General features: G+C 39.4%; 2 protein-coding genes across 7 annotated transcripts in view; one reads left to right on the top strand and one right to left on the bottom strand.

Moving 5' to 3' along the window:
* ANAPC10 (anaphase promoting complex subunit 10) overlaps window positions 1–5,102 on the bottom strand; it is a 39,027-nt gene extending 33,925 nt beyond the window's left edge. For 3 of the 5 annotated variants that reach the window (XR_007766383.1, XM_050895947.1, XM_050895950.1), the window contains exon 1: window positions 4,993–5,102. The gene's annotated coding sequence lies outside the window, so the exon portion shown is untranslated. Of the gene's footprint in view, window positions 1–2,373; window positions 2,438–4,600; window positions 4,660–4,992 lie in introns of those variants that run through there. The other 2 variants (XM_050895948.1, XM_050895949.1) reach the window with 2 other exon arrangements.
* Window positions 5,103–5,464: 362 nt separating this feature from the next.
* Window positions 5,465–25,427, top strand: ABCE1 (ATP binding cassette subfamily E member 1). 2 transcript variants are annotated; one of them, XM_050895451.1, is made up of 18 exons: window positions 5,465–5,547; window positions 13,966–14,133; window positions 14,441–14,526; window positions 15,066–15,163; window positions 15,554–15,671; window positions 17,683–17,820; window positions 17,989–18,058; window positions 19,195–19,291; window positions 20,253–20,342; window positions 20,951–21,072; window positions 21,760–21,981; window positions 22,467–22,526; window positions 22,610–22,668; window positions 22,838–22,948; window positions 23,039–23,181; window positions 23,280–23,402; window positions 24,539–24,650; window positions 24,896–25,427. In XM_050895451.1, the coding sequence occupies exons 2-18, from the start codon at window positions 14,031–14,033 to the stop codon at window positions 24,941–24,943; spliced, it is 1,800 nt and encodes a 599-aa protein (XP_050751408.1). In that variant the 5' UTR covers window positions 5,465–5,547; window positions 13,966–14,030; the 3' UTR covers window positions 24,944–25,427. The 2 variants fall into 2 exon arrangements, with proteins under 2 accessions (XP_050751408.1, XP_050751407.1); XM_050895450.1 differs by lacking the exon at window positions 5,465–5,547 and adding an exon at window positions 5,669–5,737.
* Window positions 25,428–26,318: the final 891 nt, after the last annotated feature.

The following is a 26,318-nucleotide window of genomic DNA, read 5'->3' as shown; positions in this document are numbered from 1 at the left end:
GCAGAAAATTTTGTTCAAAAAAATATCAAACAGGCAATCCGTTTAGCCATTCCTATAACAAGACACTAGCACATAAATCTTCCCTAGTCACTGTATTTAAATATTGCATTATCTGTTTTAAAACTTTTATCAGGTATTTACAATAGGCTCTTTAAAACATAGCTGTTCTCTATTGAATTGGCTACACCATAAACCTGTATATCTGTAGAATATAGACTAGAATAGAAAATAAATAACTTACTCTAGTTGCTACTTAATACAACTTTATTGATAGCAACTTCAATAAAACACAATGTCACAAGTATTCTAATCTAAGAATTTAAAACAGTCTTGGAAAAAATTACGAAACACTTAGTTCACAGCTACCTGAAAAACAAACATTTTTCACAGAATCACAGAATGGTTTGGATTGGTGGAAGGGACCTTCAAAAATCATCTAGTCCAACCCCCATCCCACACCAAAATTCAAATTACATTTATTAAGCATTGGGGAGACTATTTTCCTGGACTCATGAATTTTAAAGCTCAAATCACCTATTAGTCCAAACTCTGCACTATTTTGTTACTTTTGTGGCAATGAACCAATTAAGAAAGGTTGAGTTGCATTCATTTTAATTCTCAGATTTATATACAAACGAATAATGCTGTTCTTCCCACCTCTAAAAATATACATAGAAAATTCAACTTCACAAAGTAAAGCTAAATTATTCATTTGATACAAAACATCTCTTGAATATCATCACCAGCAAGTCTTCACACTCCTTTATTATTTTGACTTCAAGAGAAAATTAACAAAAAACTTGAAATCTGATAGTCACATCTTCATTCCTAGAAACAGCTATTGTCAGATTAATGAGAAACCCAACCTTAAGACATAAGGAGTACACAAACATCCCATCAAAACCCACCAAAACAAGGTAAATCACAGAAATTACATTGTACACTCAGATTATCTCAGATAGTTGATTACACATGCTTTTTAGAAAAATTACTAGAATTTTATAGTATGCCGAATTCCTTAAGACAACGATGTTGAGATTTCGTATAAGCTTCAGCACACACAGGAAAGTTCTAAATAACACTGCCAAGATTTGTATTGCACTGGTTCACAAAAGTTTGAGGCATACATTTTGGGAGTCTGAAATATACAGGAAGAAACACCATCCAAGTTTCCTACTGTCTTAAACTGAGCTTGTTTCCTTCTATCTAACAGGCAAAGCTACTCAGGATCCAGATTTCAACTCCAAACCGCTGCCGGCAAATAAGTCAGCCACAAATTGTGCATTAGTGATGTGGAAGACTGAAAACCTTTGATGTTTGAACTAGTGAGTTGAACTAATCAAGCCAGTTTTTCATGACAGAACTTCTGTTTAACCAGCTTAGTAACAATACATTTTGAATAGCTTTGCTGAAGCTTCCCAATACTCTAAGAATTTTAAAAGCAGAAAGCTGATAGAAGTACTAAGAAAAAATAATATAGCAACAGGCCAGCTCACTGAAGTAACACTTTTGGACATTTGACTAGCAGAAGTATAAGCACCTCATTTTGGACAAGACACAAATACTTAACACTAAAAGTAAGTTAAGTCACCAAATAAAATAAACAAAAAGATTTCTTAGCCCAAGAAGATAATGGAATGAGAATTGGTTTTTCTTATTTTTTTCAGGCTGTGTAAAAACAAGCGATCTGTCTAGAAGCCCTTCTCCTTGACATGTGCTGAAAAATGGAAAGACACACTGCGTCTATAGAAGCATTGGCTGGAAACATCTCCAATTTTCCAATTCAGTTATTCCAAAAGATCATTAATAGGCTGCTGTTTCCTTATTAACAACATTAGTATATTAATGTCTTAATGACATGATCAATGTCACACTTTCATTTTGCCACTTTCCACTATATGGTATGCACATCCTTTGATTAAGACAAGAAGGCGGCTAAGCTTTTTCCCCCCCTCCTTGAACTCTTTATCCCTCAGCATCTTCCTTAGAGAAGTTTCCCTTTTCCAGAGAACATCCCTGTGAAGTAGCAGCAATTAAAGACATTTTAACAAACATACCGTTTATAAACAGAGTGAAATCTATTTAAATGGTTCATCAGCCTACCTTCCACAAATCAAAGTCATTCACAGTATACCAGTGGAAGACACTTTTAAAAAGGTGCATACCTGAAAGCAAACCCTTCACTAAGCACACACATACTCTGCTGCAACACACTGAAGAGGAGATAGAGAAGGATACATCGTGGTCCTTTCCTACTAACGCTCCATAAAAATCCAGGCTCAAGGAAACTTTTGCAGATTCCAAAGCAGTTTTCTCCAATCAAAATTTCTAATTCCACCATGTTAGTACGCACAGAACTGCTTAAATGCAGACCTTAGAGACCAGACTGTCTTCAACAGATGTCTGTCCAGCCATTTACTTCTCCAACAAAAGAGATTTCACAATCTTTGTGAACAGTCAGCTTCACTGTTTCGTCAACCTAAAAGTCAAATGTTTTGCTTTTACATCCAACCCAAGTATTACCTTCCAAAAACAAGCATGATTTCTTCTCTTGCTCTACAGAGAACTCGAAGACTAGTTAATCACTAGCCTTTACGTAGCAACCCTTTTATAGATGTGAGGGCACTCATCAAATTTGCTCTTAGTTTCTTCTTTTCTAGTGTGCCTATGCCTTTCAAGTTTCCCCTCACAAACCAAGTTTTATAAACCTAATAACTTCATAAACCTATAAACTTTTTGCAGAGTCCAGAGATCTACATGCTATGGTTAAAAAAATAGCCATACCATTTTAGCTAAGGCCCTTATTTGACAGAGCAATCACTTCCTTTGTCTTTATATTCAATCACACCTGTTAACATGCCAAAATAACATTTGTCTAGTTGAAAGGACATCATATTATTGATTAATATTTAATCTACTATGCACTACAGTGCTCAAATACTTTTTTGGGATACTGTTTGCTGTTCATTAATACCCTTTCCACTAATTATGCCTTTGATTTTTCCTCCCTGTGTTCTCTTCCTCCCTCAGTTCTTGTTAACTGAGCTTAATCACACCGATTTCCAATGTCCTATCAATCTTCAAGATCATTTTGAATTCTCACCCTGAGCTGTACAGTGCTCGCAATCCGTCCGACTTGGCAACATATCTATTTTGTGTTCATCATTACAGAAAACAATGGAAATACATTCAAAGCAGAACTCCCCAGGAGGACAATTCGTGACATCTGTGTTTAAAAGTGAATTATTTACAAGTCAGCTTCAAAAGCAATTTTTTCAACCAGCTGTACAAGATCTCACAAAAATTATTTTTAGACCACATTTCAGTAGCTTGTTTTTAATGTCAACCCAGACAATGGCAGAAACCCTGTAAAACTCAAGACAACACCCTTATACTCCCTCCTCATTAACTGCATTGGCTACTGTAAAAAAATAGTTTGGTCCAGACTGTTCTTAACAAATCAAACTAGTCCATTTTCTGTTTGCACATTGTTTTTAACTGTCTTCTACTTACTGACAAATTCTCCTCCCAAACCACCTCCTCAGAATCTTTCAGGAGACCAAAGCTCAGCTGGCTTTGCTCTTTTTTTAAATTATTATTCTGACTGCATTCCCATCATATCATTTTATTCAGTTTTAGCAAGTATCTGACTACAACTTTTCCCACAAAGCTGAACAAAGGCTGCACTGACTACTCCAGCATTTTTGCAACATCCATGATTTATAAGACTATTTTTCCTGTTCCTCTTAACAGACAGGGATTTCATACCTTAGATTCCCTGATTTTCATACTTGCGCTACTCATTTTACCTCACAAGCTCTCTTCCCTGCTCTCATTTTCTTTGGACGGACCCTTGTTGGTTTAAGGCCTTTAAAAATCTCAAGATATATCCAGAAACTAGTCTCTTACTATGCTTCCTACTTTTTATTTAGATGGAAGACTAAAGAGTAACATTGAACATTCAAATTACTAACGTTTAATTAATATTTAATAATGACAGTAAGAGTTCAACAGCAACCTATTTCAACAACTCACCTGTACATTTGATCTCTCAGATTATTCTCTCAATACAATTGTAAACACCTATTATTTTTATCCTGCCCTCAGGATATTGCTTTAAGCCTATTAGTGAAAGTGACTTAAGTCTTTCATTGTCACAAACATAAGTATATTTCACTAAAAATAAGGTAATTAGAGCAACTGCAAAGAGAATTACATTAGCAATTTTTAAACATGTATCCCTAATCAATCTAAATAAATACATTTTTAAAAATGTATTTTTGTACAATCCCAGACTTCCAAAGTTAACTAGTAAGGATATAAACTGTTCTTTAAAGGACGCAAGCACTTCTTTACAAGTGCTTATATCAAGTGAAAGCACTCTTTAAAAAACACAGTAACAAGAGGATAAAGTCAGTCTGACAAATCAAGCTGCTTTCACTCAGGCTCCTTGGTAACCCTTCCCCCACAACTTCTTTGTAGGACTTTTAATTACGATTTTAAGCATAATTAATTAGTTTTACAACACTGTATTATGACCGCGTTCCCCAGGCCTACAAAACACTTAAATATTGGAAATAAATCAGCAACACATACTCACGGAACACATCGGCTGTGCTTAATCACCAGATCATGCTCCCCTCTCCCAGCTGGGGGGGGAGGAGGGGGTCAATGCAAACACACAAGCACGCACTGAGGGAGGAACCCGGAGGAGGTACCCAGTGAAGCAGCCCCCGGCCCCCCACCCCGAGCCGGTGGGCGCTCCAAGCGCCGAGGGAGCACACCGCATCAGCCAGCGGAGCTTCTGCTCGGGCACGGCCACAGCTCCTGCGGCTGCCGTGACACCTGGAGGCGAGACACGGGAGAAGCCGCCCCCCAAGCCCCCGTCCCCGGCTGGGGGGGGGGCGGGCGCGCCTACGTGCTACGCTCCCCCCTCCTCCTCCTCCCCCTCTCCCCTCAGCCCCCCGGGCCGGTACGGAGCCGCGTCCCCACCTGACCCTCGAAGCCGCTGCCGCGGCGAAGGGGCAGCAGGGCCGGCGCCGCGCGGGTCCCCTCAGCGCGGGCAAAAGGCAGGCAGCGGCCGCCACCTCCGCGCGGGACCGAAGCCCGCCCGGGCCGCCGCGCGCCGCGCCGCGCCCCGCCCGCCAAGGGAGCTGCTGGGCCGGATCCCGCCGGCCGGCCGCGCACGCGCAGAGCCCCGCGCGAGCTCAGTTTAAACGAGAATGGCGGGAGCTCGCCCGCAGGTGCCCGCGTGCACCCGGTGGGGAGAGGCGGAGCTCGGCGCGCGCTGGGGGCCCGCGGCGGGGCTCCCCCCCCCCAGGGGCTCCCCTCAGTGCCGAGCCGGTGTAGGCCGTAACGGCCCGATCCCCCCTCACGGAGCGCGCGCGGGGGCAGCGGACACACCTCGCGCGTAACGCCCCTCTCCGGTGGCGTCACCCGGAGATGGCGTCACCAACTGCCGCGTCCCCAGCGCGCGGACTGACACCCGCCCGTGCCGGGAGGCGCCGCTCTCTCTCTCTCTCTCTGAACGGACCCGCTTTCTCTATGGTGAGCCTCCCTTCCTTCCCCTCTTCTCTATGGTGCGCGCCCAGGCCCCTCCCTGCGGGGGCGGCGGCCATCTTGGCCGGGTGGCGGCGGCGGGAGCACGTTGCGTGCTGGACCGCGGGACAGGGGACGCGGTTTCCCGCTGCGGCCCGGCCGGGGAGCGGGGGCGCCTCGCTCTCTCCCCCATCTCCCGGTAAGCGGCCTCTAACGGGGCGGGTGGGGGGATACCGGCGTTCTCGCACGGGAGGGGGGGGAGAGAAGGGGCCCCCTGCCAGGAGCCGCCGCCGTCTCCCCGTGCTGCCGGCTCTGCTCCCGCCGCGGGGCTCGGCCCGGGGGGGCGGCCGCCTCCCGTGGCGCCGGGGCCTGGGGCTCGCCCCCAGCCACCACGGGAGCGGGGCCGACCGACCCTTCCTCGCCCGGGCCGCCGGGCCCGCTGCTCCCGGCCTGGCCCGGCAGGTGGGCCGGCTGCCGGGGCAGCGCTGAGCCGCCCTGAAGTCGTTGTCCCCCCGGCTCAAAGGGAGCCGGGCCGCACGCTCCATTGAATCGGGGACTGGCTGCCGGCGTGGGCACGGCCCGGGCAGAAAGATCGGCCCGTGTGGGGTGGGAGGCCGTCCCTTCCCTGGCTGGCACTGCCCGCACATGCAGTTCTTCGTCTCTGGCGAGTTGTACGTCATCTTCCAGTGCTTTGCTTTTTTGTCAGCAGTCCTGTGCCGTGCAGCAGCAGTGGGGTGAAGAGAAAATGCTTCCTTCTTGCTGCTGGATTCAGCCGCAGGAGTCGCTTTCGTGTGGAGACCGTGTGCGGGCTCCTCGCATTGTGGTGGCCAGGGTCCAGGGAAGGGAAAGCCGGTGTTTTTCTCCTGTGAAAGCAGGGGACTTCCTCTGCTGGAGGAAAAAGCCATGTTTTGCCTTATTTTGGGGAAAGTTAATATCCATGTGCATCCTTGTGTGGTGAGGAGATAAAGACTTCTTGCAGGTTTGATAAGGTCATAGGGTAAGACTGTTTTTTACAAGGTATGTGTAAAAACAAAACAAAAACCCGGCAGGGCTTTTCTCTAGGACCATGGTAGTGTTTCCTCTCTGGAATGCACTTAGCTATTTCACCTGCAAGTTTCTGTGATGGTTTTCAAGTTCTAATTTAAGTTTCTCTGCTATGGTTTCCTAAACTCTAGTCCTAAACAAGTGGTCATGAAATACTTCTGTAGTTTTCATTTGGTAGATTGCTAATTTATGGGTTTATTCCCATGCATTTTACTTTGTGTTAAGAGGAAATATTAAAGATTGAGTGATAATTAATACTGTTCAGCACCAGCTAAACACACCCACTCTTTATGCTGCGTCAGTATATTTGACCATATGCTTTTCATGTTAACATTGTATTTATTTTCATATTCATGTCATCCCTTATGAGTAATATAATGAGTTAAATACAGTTGGGAGATTTGGGGCTTGTTTAAACTTCTTTTTGTATATTGTCGCAGTTTCTAAAACAAATGTCAAAACCTTAAACATAGACTAGTTCTTAATTCTTAGTAGACTTTGTCTGTACTTGTAGCATTTGCTATTATTTCTGCTTTGACACTTAAATGTAGTGATCTCCCATAGGCAGTTTGAAAATCTGTTCTTTGTCTTTCATTTACATTTTCTTTGGGAATTCTAGTTCTTAACTTTCTTGTTCTTGTTATGGAGCGACTGTGTGTAGTTCATTAGCAATGGATTGAGAGATAATTCTTGAGGTTAATTATTTTCAGAGGAAAGTGCAAATGCTACTCATTCTCACTTCTTTCCGCAGCATTTATCTTTGATGTCTGATGCAATGTAATTTAATAAAATGTTAACTGTTTTTCTGCAAAGTAACTAAAGTATGGCTCAATTCTGAACACAGATCTCGCCTTTACGTCATTTAATTATGTCTCTGGTTATGTTTCAGTCTTCATGTACTTTTTTTTTAATGTTTCTTTAAGTCTGAATAGTTCAATGCAATTACAAATCCTTCTTGGTCATAATTGACTTGACTTAGTAAATTCTAATATAACTCTAATGTCTGTGAAAGAAATAAATATTGGTATTTCTTAATGCAAGTACATTACACTTGTTCTACAGATTGTACATTACTGTTGCCTTTTGTGACAGGTAGCAAGGTCTGCTTACATGCTTGCTTTGGGTTGTTTTTTTTTTTTTAATTTCTTCTGGTGTGTCAGAGATAGCAGCAGCTGTGTCAGAACCTAAGAACACTGACTTAAAATGCTTGTGATAACATTTTGTGTCTTATTTTTAGACATGTTTTAGTGTTTGTATTAAGTGTCATAATTGGACTTAATGGACAGCTTTTGGGTTCAATAAATGATACTGTCAAGGTCTTTAGAACTTCTTTTTTTTGCTAGCAGTTGTTACTCCTTCTCTCATTCTTTCACCTGTGGTGTCAGTCCATTGTTCTGGAAAGATTTTCTGTTGTCACTCCATCAGAATCACTAATTCAAAATAATGCTTTACTCTGTAGTTCATAACAAATTAATATTTTTGTGCTTTGTTTTTGTTCTGTTCTTCTTGGCTTGGAAAGCAGAAATACAGACGTGAATGCTTCTGAATACCAGTTTCTCCTGCCCTTAAACTGCTGGCTATACTTAACAATTACTGGTATGCTGTATTGTAGTGTATGCATATTTTATGTGTTGCTGACCTGTGTTTAGTGTATTGAGAGTTCTGCTGTCCGCACCTTGAAATCAGACGATCCTATTTGGTATGCTGAGTTAAATGCCACCAAAGTCACTGTATATAAAATATATAACTTGAGTTCAGTTTGGCTTTGGACAGTGTTGTTTAATTTGCTCTAGACTGTCAGTCTAAGTAGAAATTATTATTTTCTTTTGTGGACAATTATCATCATAGACATGAGGACAGTCCTGGAAATATTACGGAAGTGACAGAAGTCACAAATATTTTTTACTGAAAATGGTTTAAGACCACTGCAGAGTTTTGGATAAACTGACACTTCCATCACATAGATGGGAGCAGGGAGGCACGAGTGTATGTGTCCATGCCAGTTCATTAGTTCTGTTCCCCCCACCAAGTACTTTATAAATGCTTGGTGTGCTTACTTCTGTGGCCCCTTCAAAACTCTTTACCACAGATGGGCATTTTCCCCTATAAGTAAGTTAGAAGGGGAAAAAAAAAATCTTAGGCTGTTTTATTACTTGCCAACCACGGTCTGATTCAGCAATGGATAGTAGTGTAAACTTTAGTTTGATTATCCCACCAAGACTGGGTGGAAAGCTTGCTGAGGTAGGTAGCAAAACCTAGTTGTTTCAAGCCATATTTGACTTGGTCTTTTAGAGCAAACCCCACCCCATACTCCTGCTTTGGTGCTTTAAGCCAAACATCAGACTGGAAGGGTGGATGGCTGAGGAGAGAGTTTGTCTGGTCTGCTATCTGTACTGCTCAGGTGGTAGCCTCGACCAGAGGTTTGGGAGGTTGGACAGGGGAGGCAAGCTCCTGAAGTATGGCAGCTTTGTGTTCTAGAGCTTGCTTTTGTAACCCATAAAAATAGTTTACATGCTAGTTAGTACTAAGATAACTAGCAGGGAAAGCCCTGCCTGGAACATAGCCAGTGTGGTCTGTCTGCTCAGGGTACTCAGCCACACAGGCGTTGTTGGAGAAAGGGCTGACCCAGATTAGGCACTTCCCTTGGGAAACCAAAGAGAGAGTGAGTGATTCACCCCCAAATACTCTATGCACTGCAAAATACAGGACTTTTATGAAAAGCACTGGGATATATTCCCAAAGAATGTATCTCTATTTGAAGCACTGACAAAATTCAGTATCTGTCTCCTAGAAAATTACCCTGACTCAAACATCCTTATAGTTTTTAAGAATAAGACTTTCAGTTTCTTGTCGTCTTATGTAAGAAAAATGTATTAAAGTGAGAACTGCAAACCCATTATTCCATGTCTGTTGGCCTTGTCTATGGATGTAATTGCAATGTTCAGCCCTACTTTGTCAACCTGGTCTGATGATATAGAACTGTAAAATAACTTTTTAAATTTTTTTTTTTTTTTTAATATTGAGTCATTTATTTTAAAACATCAACTGTTATTAAGACTTTCGCTTAGGAAATGTTGAAAGATTAAAGAAAAAAAATTGAAATATTAAAAGTAGAAAGTGCCACAATAAGGTTGGCAGCATGGCTAATAATTACATTCATTTATATCTGATGAAGAATATCTTTAGACATTAATTTAAAAATACTTTGGAAATTGAATAAAGAAATAAAACTACCACTTTTAAAAGGAACCACTTAAAATATTCATAACTATGGTAATAATGGCTTTAAAGATACAATAACATCTTCATTTCTGACGTTTGCTCCCTGTTAGATGCCAGTCTCTTCCTTTCTTTCATATTACAGTAGTACCTGTAGGATTCGTTCCAACTAAAGTTCACAGGTGGGTTTAGGGAAGGATGGAGTTTAACGTGATAAATGTGCCATACACCTGTTTTATTCTTGCTTCTTTCAGGAGATTGAAAGTCACAACCTTTCTCCATATAATAGCTGTATGTAGTAAATAGTCTCTAAACCACTGCAGGATACTTCAGTTTGGTGGTGCAAAGATGAACTGGACATCCAACAGAAAATACTTTCTTTAATGAGAAATGTTGGAATCCTTTTCTTGGAAGGAAGTGCATGTGCAGACTGTGTGGAAACCTGAAGTACTTCAAGACTCCTTCCCAGTTATGTCTTTGAACTACTGATACATATTGCATTGAATTGAAATTATTTTGAATTGGCATCATCTGTAGGGCTGCCATCACTTTATTTAGTGGTGTTGAACTGGAAATACTTTGTACTTTATGGTCTTTTTTTAGACCTAAAAAAAAAAAATCCTGTTTGTCATCTGTAATACCTTGTAAACTTCCAAGAGCCTTGTAATTCAGTTGTCTTTGTTGTTCTGGAGCAGGAACAACTGGAGGAAGTTGTCCTTAGGTGTGTGTTGCTCATAGGAAGATAAAGTCATTATTATTGTTACTCTCAGTACTATGCGTGAATATGGTAAAGGAAATATAAATGCACTTAAAATACATCCCACCTTTTTTTATCTATCAAGACTTAATTTTAAATTCTTTGTCCTTCCCTCCCTTCTGCTACAATTGTTGACCTAAGCAATCCAGGAGGTTCCTGGCATGCGTTGATGACAACTTTGTCCTCCAAGTGATAGAGGAGCCAACGAGGAGAGGTGCAATGCTGGACCTTGTTCTCACCAACAAGGAGGGGCTGGTGGGGAATGTGAAGCTCAAGGGCAGCCTTGGCAGCAGTGACCATGAAATGGTGGAGTTCAAGATCCTCAGGGCAGTGAGGAGAGTGCACAGCAAGCTCGCTACCCTGGACTTCAGGAGAGCAGACTTTGGCCTCTTCAGGTGGCTGCTTGGTAGAGTACCATAGGATACAGCCCTGGAGGGAAGAGGGGCCCGAGAAAGTTGGTTAATATTCAAGGATCACCTCCTCCAAGCTCAGGAGCGATGCATCCCAGCAAAGAGGAAGTCAGGCAAAACCACCAGGAGGCCTGCATGGATGAACAAGGAGTTCCTGGACAAACTCAAACACAAAAAGGAAGCCTACAGAGGGTGGAAGCAAGGACAGGTAGCCTGGGAGGAATACAGAGAAATTGTCTGAGCAGCCAGGTTAGGAAAGCCAAAGCCCTGACAGAATTAAATCTGGCCAGGGACGTCAAGGGCGACAAGAAAAGCTTCTGTAGGTATGTCGGTGATAAAAGGAAGACTAGGGAAGACATGGGCCCTCTCCAGAAGGAAACGGGAGACCTCGTTACCCAGGATATGGAGAAGGCTGAGGTACTCAACGACTTTTTTGCCTCAGGCTTCAGCAGCAAGTGCTCCAGCCACACTGCGCAAGTTGCAGAAGGCAAAGGCAAGGACTGGGAGAATGAAGAACCACCCACAGTAGGAGAAGATCAGGTCTGAGACCATCTAAGGAACGTGAAGGTGCACAAGTCCGTGGGACCTGATGAGATGCATCCATGGGTCCTGAGGGAACTGGCGGATGAAGTGGCTGAGCCACTATCCATCATATCTGAGAAGTCATGGCAGTCTGGGGAAGTTCCCACTGACCAGAAAAGGGGAAACATAACCCCCATTTTTAAAAAGGGAAAAAAGGAAGACCTGGGGAACTACAGGCCAGTCAGCCTCACCTCTGTGCCCAGCAAGATCATGGAGCAGATCCTCCTGCAAACTATGGTAGAGCATGTGGAAAATAAGGAGGTGATTGGTGACAGCCAGCACAGCTTCACTAAGGGCAAATCATGCCTGACAAATTTGGTGGCCTTCTATGATGGGGTAACAGCGTTGGCGGATAAGGGAAGAGCAATGGACATCATCTGCCTGGACTTGTGCAAAGCATTTGACACTGTCCCACCTGACATCCTTGTCTCTAAGTTGGAGAGATGTGGATTTGGCAGATGGACCACTCGGTGGATAAGGAATTGGCTGGATGGTTGCACTCAAAGAGTTGCGGTCAATGGCTCAATGTCCGAGTGGAGACCAGTGATGAGTGGCGTTCCTCAGGGGTCAGTATTGGGACCGGCACTGTTTAACATGTTTGTCGGCAACGTGGACAGTGGGATGGAGTGCACCCTGAGCAAGTTTGCCAACGACACCAAGCTGTGTGGTGTGGTCAACACGCTGGAGGGAAGGGATCCATCCAGAGGGACCTGGACAGGCTTGAGAGGTGGGCCCATGCGAACCTCATGAAGTTCAACAAGGCCAAGGGGAAGGTCGTGCACATGGGTCGGGGCGATCCCAAGCACAAATACAGGCTGGGCAATGAGTGGATTGAGAGCAGCCCTGCAGAGAAGGACTTGGGGGTGTTGGTTCACGAGAAGCTCAACATGACCCAGCAATGTGCGTGTGCCGCCCAGAAAGCCAGTCGCATCCTGGGCTGCATCAAAAGAAGCGTGGCCAGCAGGTCGAGGGAGGTGATTCTCCCCCTCTACTCTGCTCTGGTGAGACCCCACCTGGAGTACTGTGTCCAGCTCTGGGGCCCCCAACATAAGAAGGACATGGATCTGTTGGAGCGAGTCCAGAGGAGGGCCATGAAGATGCTCAGAGGGCTGGAGCACCTCTCCTATGAAGACAGGCTGTGAGAGTTGGGGTTGTTCAGCCTGCAGAAGAGAAGGCTCCAGGGAGACCTTATAGCAGCCTTCCAGTACCTAAAGCGGGCCTAAGAAGAAAGCCAGAGAGGGACTTTTTACAAGGGCATGTAGTGATAGGACAAGGGGTAATGGCTTTAAACTGAAAGAGGGTAGATTTAGATTAGATGTAAGGAGAAGTTCTGCACTGAAAGTTCTGCACTGTGAGGGTGGTGATGAGGCACTGGAACGGGTTGCCCAGGGAGGTTGTGGATGCCCCCTCCCTGGAAGTGTTCAAGGCCAGGTTGGATGGGGCTTTGAGCAACCTGGCCTAGTGGAAGGTGTCCCTGCCCCTGGCAGGGGGGTTGAACTAGGTGATCTTTAAGGTCCCTTCCAACCCAAACCATTCTATGATAAATTCCCAGTACAATCCAGTGCTTGTCAATGTGCATTACAAATATCTAAGCAAGGGAAGAGACAGTTATGTAGAGGAATAAAAGTAGTAATTTCACTTCTTTGAGTGCATTTATTTGTGATTTCAGGAATATTTAATCGTCTAGTACTCCAAGATCTTTCTCTTCTTTATAAAATTACTTTATTTTTAGAATCTTGCTTATTTTTATTGGAATAGTAATTGATACCACATTAGGAAATGCAGAATGTAAGTGTAGTTACTCCAATACTAATGAAACTCAAGATAAAAGAATCAAACTTCATCATGTATGTCTGTTCACATTGCCTGGATAACTTCTCTATACGCAACTACAGATTTTCACTTTGAAAACTGGTTTAAATTTTACAGTATTTTAATCATTTAGTGTAGAATACTGGCATATAGTTTGCAAAATTAATATTATAATCAGATTCTTGGAGTAATAGTTGTAGTCACAGTTTGACTTTACCAGTCACTGTAGCATGAACAAGGTTACTTTACACAAGGCAGCTTGTGAAGCTGAAATATGCAGCAGTATAGATTCTTCTGTTCTTACTACAACATGCTTTTCCTGGAAACAAATACATTGTCAGATATAATCACAGTTTTATTTTACAGTGGAGAAATAGTAATGGAACGGAAAGCTGATGTTAAAGATTTGTGCAGTTATTTACACATCAGTACCCTTACTACTTGTATCTGAGACTTTGCCCTGTTTGCCATCTTGCTTAAAAGAGGAAAAAATCAAATCATTTTGCTTTTTTATCTCCGAACTCTGCTAGTAATAACTTCTCTGTGCTGTCGGTAATAATGTTCTCTTTCAGATTTTTGTTTGTTTTTTGTTTTTTTCTTAAGATCTGGAAGACTCCCACTATTCCTCCTCATAATTGGTGTATGTGTTTAAGCCTAAATTGTGCATTATGGCAGACAAATTAACAAGAATTGCTATTGTCAACCATGACAAGTGTAAGCCAAAGAAATGCCGTCAAGAATGCAAGAAGAGTTGTCCTGTGGTTCGAATGGGTAAGAGATGTAATTTAACAAAGTATTTAAGCAATTGGAGAAGTTTTAAATAATGTTCTACTAGAAGGAACTAGTTTTTTATAATTGCTAGTTTTTTATCATTCATGCTTCGTTTCATAAAGCCTTTAGAGGTATCACTGAAAGCGTGAACAATTCGTAGTAATAATGCCACTTTTCAGGTCTTTGGATGATCTGAAGCTTCAGTGAACATAATCAGTTACATGTTCCCCTGTGGAATTTAGTAGTACTGGCAAGAATTCTGATTCATCAGAAACTTTCTTGAGTTAATCTTATTCTTTTTCACCAGGAAAACTTTGCATAGAAGTCACATCACAGAGCAAAATAGCATGGATCTCGGAAACACTTTGTATTGGTTGTGGTATTTGCATCAAGGTAAAAGTTAGGCTGCTTTATTTAAAGTGATAAAATTTCCTTATTATGCTATTGTATTTAGTAATGCATACTGTAACTTCAAAAAGCAATTTTGTTTCCCTGAATAATCAGGCCTTGTTAACTGTTATTGTTTATAGAAAGTGAAGTACTGTGTCAGTTTACTGAACTGATTGAGTTGCAGGGTGTGGGTTGTAACTTTTTGTTTGTGGCTTTGTTTTTATTTGATTTTGTTTGGTTTTGTTTGCTTGTTTGTGGCTATAGACACCTAGCAGTAGAAAGATGTTTTTGTAAGAGCTGGAGAATATATGCAGTGTGCCTTATTTGTATTGTAGACTGACAGTCGAAATTGCCAAGTATTTAATTTGAAAAGTGTGGTATAGAACTTCTTTGAAAAGTTGACTATGTAAATGAAAGTGAAGTAATTTTAACAGTTCTCTTAAAAGTGTTTAAATGCACAGCTGGGTGCAGTACAGAACATAGCATTTTGGTAATAAATTGTTTGTGTGCACTAGTAATCTATAAATTTATTTCAATTGCAGAAATGTCCTTTTGGAGCCTTGTCAATTGTTAACTTACCTAGCAACCTGGAGAAAGAAACAACACATAGATATTGTGCCAATGCCTTCAAACTTCACAGGTATTTTCAAATCAATGCAAAAGAGACAAAAAATTCCAAGTTTTTGATAGTCTAAATAAAGTGCACATCAAGGTGTTCTTGGTTACTACCTCAGTAGCTTCCTTTTTGAATGTTAATTACTTTTTTCTTATTAAAAAGTGTTATAATGAAATAAAATTTTAGTGCTCGTTTTACAAAGCTCCTGTTTAAAGAACAGACTGCTCTTAAATCTTTCTTATGATCTTCTATTTTTAAGGAATATTGATTTAATTTGAATTATATCTTGGCAAGTTAACAAAGTAGGCTGAAATAATCAGAAAGTCTGAAAACGTGTTGTAACATTTACTTTACCACCAAATGTTGGTGTCTGATGGCATTAATATAATCCAAAGTTGTTGATGTTGCGTACAGGTTGCCTATCCCTCGTCCAGGTGAAGTACTGGGATTGGTTGGAACCAATGGTATTGGAAAATCAACTGCCTTGAAAATTTTAGCAGGAAAACAGAAGCCAAATCTTGGAAAATATGATGTATGTATCAGCAATAAAATAGAGTTGGCGTTATAGATAGCTGTGGTTATATTTTTTCACTGAATTTTCGTATCTGTGAACGCAGTAGAATTTGTGAGGACATTGGCACTTTCTCTAGTAACAGCCAGTGACCTACTCCATGCAGAAACAATAGTAGAAAGATGTTGTTAACAAAGGCTTTTTTGCAAATTCTGTATATCTTTCAAGAAAGATAAGGATACTAATTATAATTGTAACTCACTAAAGGTAAATATTAGAGGTAGATTTCTGTCTTTAAGTCACACTTAACGGTTTTTTTATACCAGTCTTTAAAAATGTCAGCTTTTTTTCCCTGCACAATTTACGTGTTCCCCATCAAGGGATTTAGGTAGCTCAAGTTTTGGAGTTTCTTCCAGGTTCAACATCGTTTTTATCTGACCAGCTCTAGTGTCTATGAGCGCTTATCATGTATGCTTGTGATCTCTTAGGCTTTTTTATCTTTGATTCTTTTGAAGATGATCTCAAAAAATATGTTGTTGTTGAAGATATCTCTATACATTACACTCTACACATTAATACTGATACACTCCACACATTAATACTGAGTTCTGGAAATCCTTAGTTTCTTCATGTTGCTAGATACTTAGAAATTTTGATAGTATTTTTTGAGAACCAGACATAGAACAACTTGTAATCTGCTGGTCTTCATGGGAGATCATAATCCATTTTCCTATGTTTTTACACTAAGTCAAACTGTGCAGCCAGAAAGCAAAATAATTTACAGGGGTTTGTTTACCTAGCACTACTCCAAAGAGTGAATATTATTAGATAAAAGACATAAATAATAACTATTGTGACTACTCTTATCAGACAGTATTTCAGTTATCACCTCCTCACCTTCAAATCACGTGGTGACAATTGAATTCTGATGCTCACTTTTGTCCTTCAGGAAGGACTTGTAGGAACAAGTGTGTTCAAACTTTCTTCATCAGTTTCTTTACCTGAAAGAGTAACGTTTTAATAAATTATTAATTTCATGGCTGCCACTGCAAACTGCAAAGAAATAATCATTTTCCAGCTACATTTTCCATTCTCTTTCAAGTTTGGTTTTATTATTTTGTGGACTTCTTGTTTCAGGTGGTAGTATTGCAGAAATAGCAAAACTTTTGAATTTCTGAATGTGTACTTAATTGAATTACCATGCTTCCAAAATCAGACTTTCCTGTGAAGAGCCAAATCATTATGACCACAGAAACACGTGGTATGAACTGAATCTTCTGTGTTGCTTCTGCTCTAAAACTTACGAAGCATTTCCTCTGTGTATTTGCTTGGTTTAGAAATACGGCTGTGTCGCTCTGTTTCCGTACTGTTTACCATCAAAATAATTAACTTGGCACCATTCAGAGTAGTACGCTGTGTAAAACAAAACTGTACAAGTTGGAACTTTTTCCTGGGTGATTGCTCTGAACAGTTCCTTTTTTTTTTTTTTTTTTTTTTTTTTTTAGTCATTTTTCCTTTGTCTTCTCCTTCTGTTTTCTTGGAAATGTTTGCTAGAAGCAGAGAAAATGACCAAATTTTATTGCATCTTTTGTGCAAGTTGATTTTATCCATCCAACCCTTTTCCTTTGGATTAGCTGGATCAGATAGCTAATAAGTGCAGTTACACTAATTGATACTATAATTTTCCTCATGAAGTAGTTTCACTCATAGCTTCTTAGCTGTCTAAGGACAGTTTTGGATATCTTAGGTGCAAATTTAAAATGCTTTTTCTTGAAAGGACTAGTGACAGTGCACCTGGGGGGAAAAAAAATCTGAACTTCTGCCCTCCATTTTGCAATTTTATAATTTTTCTATCTATTTTAATGCAAACTTTGCAGAGGCAACGTAAGTTTGGTTACTAGCTTTTATCCAGGCTTTTTTTAATCTTGCAAGCATATTCTACTTGCTGTATTGATCAGAATTTTAAAATTAGGTATTTTTTATGATGTTTTTAGAATGGTATAAGTAAACACAGGCTTTAATTTTGTCACAGGATCCGCCTGACTGGCAAGAAATTTTGACTTATTTCCGAGGATCTGAATTACAAAATTATTTTACCAAGATCCTGGAAGATGACCTGAAAGCTATAATTAAACCTCAGTACGTGGACCAGATCCCTAAAGCTGCAAAGGTGAGAAGTTTCATGAGCTAATAGAAAGCTGGGAGCTTCTCCTGTAATACTTCTCTTGTGTTTAAAGATTTTATTTAGCAGCATAATTCAATGTCAAAAATCCACTGCTGTCTGAAATGTTTAATGTTGAAATAATGTTGTGGGGTTTTTTATTATTTTATCATGCAGGGAACAGTGGGATCAATTCTGGACAGGAAGGATGAAACTAAGACACAAACTGTTGTATGTCAGCAGCTTGGTAAGTAATTTTGTAATGTCAAACTTCAAAGCATTTGAGAAATTCATATTTACTAAAAAAATAAAGTTACTACTAATGTGATAGTTGATTTAAATCATACCAATTTGAAAAAAAAAAAAGAGAAAAAAGTAAAGGTGCTTTAGTTTAAAGCCTAGGGCTTTCTGTAAGCGTATCTGAACCAATGCAAATAATACTTTCTAGTGGCAAAGGCAAACTAATTGATACATGCTAGTTAACAGAATCTAATGCAGTTTCTGTTTCATGGTAGAAAGTGTTTGTTTTTAACTCTGGAAAAATTCCAGTTACCATCTGCTGCTCTTGCTTGCTTACAACTCTGGCAAAATCTTAGCATCCTGTCTTGTGAGAAACATATAGATGGTTCTCATACAGAAAATATTATCCAAGTACAAAAAAAACCTTTTTTTCCTTACAAAAAAAAGCTGTATGTAGCTAATTATTGTGGGAGTAATACTGACTTCTGAGAACAACGCAGTTAAGAAGAACATCTGCATAGTCCAGCCCTGGTAATTTTTTGTAGGTGTTTTGAATTCAGTTGTTATTAAATTTAGGTGTTAATTTCGGCGTTGCTAAATTAACAGGGTTCTTTGTGGTAGATCTAGGTGGTAAAGGTGGGGCTGCATTGTGCCACCAAGAGTATGGTCTTTGGGTCCCACTTAACTTATTAGTGAAACAGTATATTCTTGACATGTATATTCTGATGAGAAAATACTGGGTTCACCCATTTGCTGTAACGTTTGGGGGACTTGATTTTCCTGAAAATCAGAACTCTTCAGCCAGGTCTAACAAGAAACACTTTTAAAACTGGTATAGTTTCTTTTTAGGGCCAGAAATCTTTACCAAATATATGGTGGAAAGACAAATAGAAATGTAAACCTTCTGCATGATAAAAAGCAGCCATACAAATTAATCGGCTAATGCTGCAGAGAAGCTGTAACTTGCTGTGACTTACAAATAGCATTATGATGCTTCTATATAAACTGAACACTTATTTTACTTCTTTCTGTTTTTTCCTCTGTGTAGGATGTCTGCTGTGATTATACATGTTTCTGTAGGTAATAAAAATATGACTTGTTGTGTTGGTTATAACATATCTAAAATTAACCACTTATTTGCAGACTTAACTCATCTGAAAGAAAGAAATGTTGAGGACCTTTCAGGAGGAGAACTTCAGAGATTTGCTTGTGCAGTTGTTTGCATTCAGAAGGCTGATATGTATGTTTAATTTACTTCTGTTACACATTGCTTCTAATAATCTGTTTCAGAATATGGTCCTCTAATTTACATTTATTGTTAGAAATAATACTTTTGTTTGAAATATTTAAACAAAAGGATTTTAAAAAATTGTTTTTACCAACTCAGCAGCAGAGATCCATATTTACTCCATATATCGTCTCTGGGGTTTTTTTATACTTTAATTTATCTGACTGGAAATAGCTAATTTCAGAGGCCGACATTAAATTTCGGCATCACAACTTCATAACCTTTCCCTCATCCCACATAAATGTATCCTGTTCGACAGCGTACCTCGTGTAGCCTCTCTGAATAAGAAATGGACAGATTCTTCCCCACCTTTGGGGACTTGTGTCCCTCTTCTCCTGTCTTGCAACGAGGAAGTTACTGTCTAGTCTATGCTGTTTCCTGGCTCCTTGGGACCAAGAAAGCAAGATCAGAAGAGTTGGGGGTTTTGGTTTTTCTGTTTTGTTTTGATTTCTTTTAATTTTTTTTTTGTTTGGGTTGTGGCTTTTTTGGTTGGTGTGGATTTTGGGTGGGTTTTCTTGTTTGTTTTTGTTAGGGTTTTTTTCTCTTTTGGAAGATGTCCTTCTTCCAGTCTCGTAAAGTATTTTTGCACTTTTCAGTTCATGTTAAATTTAAGCTGAATCAGAACTGAGTGCATGGGATTCCTAACTGATTGCTGATTTCTTGTAACATTTGATAACTTTGTCAGAGCTTTTGGCAAAGTAATACTTAACTCGAACCGTTTAACAATTTCATGTGACAGTTATCAGATTCCAGGGAGGTGTCAGTACATAATTCTCATTTTTGTCTCTCTTTCTCAATATAAATAATGATAGTTTTTTATTTCTGTGTATTTAATGGTTGAAATGTTAGTATTAGGTTTGAATATGGAGAAAGCTTGCATTCACTAAGACCTCATTCTTTCTTTTGGGGCTAGCTTCATGTTTGATGAACCTTCTAGCTACCTAGATGTCAAGCAGCGTTTGAAGGCTGCCATTACTATTCGATCCCTAATAAACCCTGACAGGTAAATACAAACTTTAAATGTTTTGGTAGACTGTAATAATAGGTGACTGTTTACAGAGGGAAGAAACATGCCGTCTGTCTCCCTAGAAGTGCTGACTTCTCAGTATGGTACACTAATAGATGTTTAAAATATTCTAAGTCAATAATATTCTATTCCTTTGCGTTTTGGAAACTTGCTTCCTGTAGTTTCTGTACTATTTCAGCCTTGGGTTAAATTTTGTAATAAGGATGTGAAAATATAGGTGGTTATTTTTCACCTGAATATTGCTGTTCCATCCCCTTCTCACAAAGATTTTTTTTTTTCTTAAAATGTGCTAAATATTTTTCTCTCCAGTCAATCAATATCCTTCCACTTACTGTACATAAAGAAGCTGCCAGTTTACACTGGAGATGGACTTTCAACTTGTCATTCACAATGTCTGTTGATTGGACACTAAAAAAAATGCTTATCAGAGATTTGAACTCTGTTTTTATTTAGTATAAAGCTAAGAAACCATATTAAATGAAAATCATGTTGATAGCTTTTGCTTATGCAAGACTAGAGTAAGAAAGAAAGAAAAAATGTTTTTTATTGAAGTATAAAAGCATCTCTCTGGCTTTATTTTTCAGGTACATTATTGTTGTAGAGCATGATCTAAGTGTGTTAGATTATCTCTCTGACTTTATCTGCTGCCTGTATGGTGTGCCAAGTGCTTACGGTGTTGTTACTATGCCTTTCAGCGTAAGAGAAGGTAATTCTTGCCATATTTCTCTCTTTAAACATACCAAAAAAATTCTATGGAAGAAAAAAAAGGTATCAAGATGCTAGTTGTCTATTACATGAACATGTCTTCTTCCTGTTATAGTTGAGTAACTAAAAAAACTACTGTTATATTTTGTGCAGAATTTCTGTTTTACATGATTCTAAATTTATAACTCAACCCCAAAGTCTTAATTATGAAATGCCCTTTGTCTCTTGCTATGGACATAATTTTGATACTTGCAGGTGTTTTGTAAACAGTGGAGTTACACAAAAGACCCTATAAATAGTAGAGAAAGGGCAGGAGACAGTTTGCACAGTACAGAGGTATGTAGTGTTCAACTGAATTGACCACACTTGTAGCACTGAGACTCAGTAATAAATGTTTTTGTGAGAATGGGTCCAACAGCAGTAGTTTCTTTAAACCCTACACATATTACTAATACTAGGTTTTTCAGGAAGAGCTTCTACAGCCTTTCTGTAATTTTATAAGATTTTTCTTCATTCAATTTGCATAATGTACACACTTTCAAATAGGAGGTTTTGTTGCCTCTTTTAACATGCCATGTAAAATCCAATGTTCTCCTTATCTGATAGCAATTTACAGCCAAGAACTGAAATTCATCTTGTCTTGCTTTGTTGTAGACCTTTTTTAATGATCTTTTTCCTCCCTTCATAGGCATAAACATTTTCTTAGATGGCTATGTTCCAACAGAAAATCTAAGGTTTCGAGATGCATCTCTGGTATTTAAAGTGGCTGAGACAGCTAATGAAGAAGAGGTTAAAAAGATGTGTATGTACAAATATCCAGGAATGAAAAAAAAGATGGGAGAATTTGAACTATCCATAGTAGCTGGAGAATTCACTGATTCTGAAATTATGGTGATGTTAGGGGAAAATGGTAAGTGCAATTCTTGTTGGAAACTACTTCTACAGCCCTAAATATGCACCTGAAGCCCTTTTTCAGTCTGGGAGCCAGGCTTCAAAATTACTGGTTTTGAGTCAGGTTGAACTGCTTGTTTCCTAGTGAAGATGTCATGCCATGAGCTTGCTCTCTAAATAGCAGGAACTTGAAGTTATTGAATGTTAATGATGCCATTGTGTTTGTCTGTTACCCCATTTTAAGAACTTAGATTGGCAGGATGATGATTGACCTGGTGAGCTTAGCTGCAATCCAGGCTATTGTAGCTTTAGATCTCTTCCGTTTGAAAAAGCAAGTAATAGCAAGTGCTGCTTGCTGGAATTGAATATAGGAATTCCTAAAGCAGTCTAATTTTAAAATGTATTTTTTATTAAGGCTTTTTTTTTTTGTATCAGCGACTTAATTGTTAGAGGTCTAAGTTACTAAAAAGTCTGAAGTAATGTGTAACTTGCATTTTATTTTAGGAACGGGCAAAACTACGTTTATCCGAATGCTTGCAGGAAGACTTACGCCTGACGAAGGAGGTAGTGCTTAATACCTTAGTTGAAACCTGTTTTGAAGATACTGGAAAGGCTCTTGTTTCATTATAAATTTTATCTTTTTATAGGTGAGGTCCCGGTTCTAAATGTCAGCTACAAACCACAGAAGATCAGTCCTAAATCTACAGTACGTTTAAGCCTTATTTATTAAGTATTGTTTTCTACAAAAAGCATGTTCTTACTACACAGGTAGAATTTCTTTATGCCCAGAACAAGAAGCTCCATTAATTCTATTTCTTCTTGTTTTCTTGTGGTGTGGCGCATAAAACTGAGCGGCAACGTTTTTCTTTTAATAGGGAAGTGTCCGTCAGCTACTGCATGAGAAGATCAGAGATGCCTATACACACCCCCAGTTTGTAACTGATGTAATGAAACCTCTTCAAATAGAAAACATCATTGACCAGGAGGTATTAATTGCCTGAGACAACATCCTAACTTTTCTAATTCTCTGCCTGTACCTGAACTAAATATGGCCTTATTCCCCACCGCCCCAATAGGTTCAAACATTGTCTGGTGGTGAGTTGCAGCGTGTTGCATTAGCTCTTTGTCTTGGTAAACCTGCAGATGTCTACCTAATTGACGAACCTTCAGCATATTTGGACTCTGAACAACGTCTAATGGCTGCTAGAGTCATTAAACGGTAAAGTATACATGGTGGGGAAAAATACCTGAAATTTTCAGTAGTTTTACAGGAAGCTTACCTTCAGTGCTCTCATTTTTTTTTTATTTCTATTTCAGTTTCATTCTCCATGCTAAAAAAACAGCTTTTGTGGTAGAACATGATTTTATCATGGCCACATATCTTGCTGATCGTGTGATTGTTTTTGATGGCATTCCTTCCAAGAACACACTTGCAAACAGGTAAGAGACTTGTTTGGATTAGTAAGCAAGATAAACAGTTTATTTCTATTTTGTCCTCTTTTATCAGAAGCATCAACAAAAATAAGAAGGTGAAGCATCCTTGCCTACGGAAATTTAAGCTGCATTTAAAGATATCCAAGAGTGTCCTGAGGGTTCTGGCTTTTGTTTTGAACCAAGGAAAAGAAAATGGGATTGACCCACACTTAGAGGCTGCCTAGACACAGAGTTGGGGCATAGTTGGAGAATGTAACCAAGCCCTCAAAAACTAGACCAGATCCTGGCTTAAACTAGCCTTAAGCAACTGCACACCAATTAAAGGAAAATCAGAGGAGAACAAATGAGTGGCATCGATTGTCAGGAATGAAAAAAGGGCCAGCTGTAAACTAAGTATGCTTATGAAAATAACTTTCAGCTGTATTAAAAGAAAGCAGTGTACTAAGGGTACATGTATGCAAATACTGAAGTGCAAGACTTGACAGCAACATAAGATGTACACTATCTATGATTTTGTACTCTTTCAAAGCTGTCCCTTTTGATATGTCTTATTTTGTTCCTGTAAATAATTTCATGTAAATTAGAGACTTATTAGAAACCAGGCTTTTAGAACAATGTAATTACCACGTACTTAACATGAGCCAGATGAAGTAAACACATTGGTCTAGCAATGTGTTTACTGTGTTTACAACACAGTGCTAGCCTGGTTTTGGTGGTATTCCATCTAAGAACACACTTTTTTGAATTAAAAAATCATCATCACATAACCGTTTCTCAGCATCAGTGTATGATCTTTGTTGTATCTTGCTAATGGTGCAACTCTGGTTTTTTTTCTTTGAACGTGAACAACTAAGTGTGCCAGCACACACACACGTAGATACAAAGTAAAAAGAATGTAAAGGTAGCAGTCTGAAGACTTGTAGTACCACCCTGAGATACTGCTGAAAGATGAGAGTAGTAGTTACGACTTCTTGTCCAAGACACGATTTGACTGAAAGCGTAGCCCATCCTGCTATGTCAAATACAGCTCACCTTTGTGTTACCAGACTTGAATGACCTCAGGATGGAGACCAAAGCTGCCTGTAATCTGCATAGTATAGAAGTTCTGAAAATTTAGCTGGAATGTTCTTCTCTCTTAACAGTCCGCAGACTCTTTTGGCTGGAATGAATAAGTTTTTATCTCAACTTGAAATCACTTTTAGAAGAGACCCCAACAATTACAGACCAAGAATAAACAAACTCAATTCAATCAAGGTAAGAGAGAAGCACCTTCACAGTAAAGCAGCCATGACTGTTTAATATAAAGCCAGGTTTTAAAATAAGGAACAAAATGAAGACTAATGTGGTAGTTTTGCTGTGCTGGAAAACAGCATGTGAAACGAGTAGTAAGACTAATAAGGAAAGTAGAAAGGAGTTCAGAGAAGTGTCTTTTATTTCAGCTATGTTCAAGTCTGCCAAAGACTACTTCAAGTAACATGGACCTTTTTTCTCTTCCCAAGGATGTGGAACAAAAGAAGAGTGGAAACTACTTTTTCCTGGATGACTAAATATTGAATCTGAGCATCTTTCTAACTGGCATATAGAAATGCATATTGGAATCTAAACACTTGCGGATGAGAAGGCTCAATCAGGTTTTAGAACACTTCATCTTTTGGAGCTTAAAATATCTTGCTGCATATAACATCTGAGACCGGTAGCAGTGTAAACCCTAGTCTGAGTAAACTGCCACTTTCTATATTTTGGTGACACAGCCCTGTTTTCAGTATAATAATTTCAAAATAGACCACCTCAAAATTGTGCAAATGAGTCTCCTGATTTTTCAAAATTTAAGGGAGGTTTTCAATTCTATATATCCTACTCATGTACTAAGTACTGACTGCACTTCCTAATTTTAAAACTCTTTGAAGCTCTTTTCTGTATAAGAAGGAGGCTTACCAAGAATGTCAAGCTACAGCAACGACTCTTATTTTAAAAAGGTTGAACCTCTCTGGATGAGGGTTTCATAAATAAATATCCTCCTAACTTACAGCTCTTCTGTGACACAGTGCAAAAATTCTTGAATTACTACATCAGAAGTGTGTATATGATGTTGTCATGCACACCTTTTCTTATATTATAGAAAGGAACACACAAAAGATGGAGTACAAACTACATATAACAATATAAAGGAAGAGATCTACACCTTTTTTAGTCATCTGTCCCTGTGTATCTTCTCAGACCTAGTTACAGGAGAATAATCAGTTAAATAAAGTCTTAAAGAAAATATTAAAATCCTTCCAATCTTCTGTAACTTAAACCTGCATAGCGAGGAAAGGTTAATGGCTGTTTTTTCTAGTTGCTTGTTCTATACTCTCGACAGTATACTATAGGAAGTAGCCTTTTGAGTAAAGCCATCTGTTTCACAAAGTACTGACACCTTGTCAGCAAAATCCTCCTCCTGTACTGTGATAGAGCCACATAGAGCTGAAGACACCACTTACCTAAAGGCTTGTAACAAATGGATCATCTATATACAGCTTTAAGGATTAAAGAGGGTATGGCAGCTCATCTCTCAGCACAGGGTGTACCTTAGATTTAGGGATTTTCTAAAAAACTGAACAGAGTAAGGTTTCAGTTTATATTCATACAGCAAAGCATACTTTGTCTCTAAGGGCTCCAATAGCACCCTAACTAAAAGGGGATTTACAAAACCAAATTGGATGTTTCAAAGATGACAGGTAAGGGATCCCCTTGTGTTGTACTGATTATCTGAGAAGAAAACAAACAAGCATGTTTCAACTTTGCAGACAGCTAGTGAGCTTGCTTAATAAACCATCCTGTTTCTGTACAGAATTCACTTTAATGCAGTAGTACTGCTTTGTAACACATCAAAATAGTACTCCGTTTCTCTACTTTGTGATTAAGATCACCTCAGTTTTTAGA

Source organism: Gymnogyps californianus, chromosome 4, assembly GCF_018139145.2.
Source record: "Gymnogyps californianus isolate 813 chromosome 4, ASM1813914v2, whole genome shotgun sequence".
Taxonomy (NCBI): domain Eukaryota; kingdom Metazoa; phylum Chordata; class Aves; order Accipitriformes; family Cathartidae; genus Gymnogyps; species Gymnogyps californianus.
This window is presented reverse-complemented; position numbering and strand designations above follow the sequence as displayed.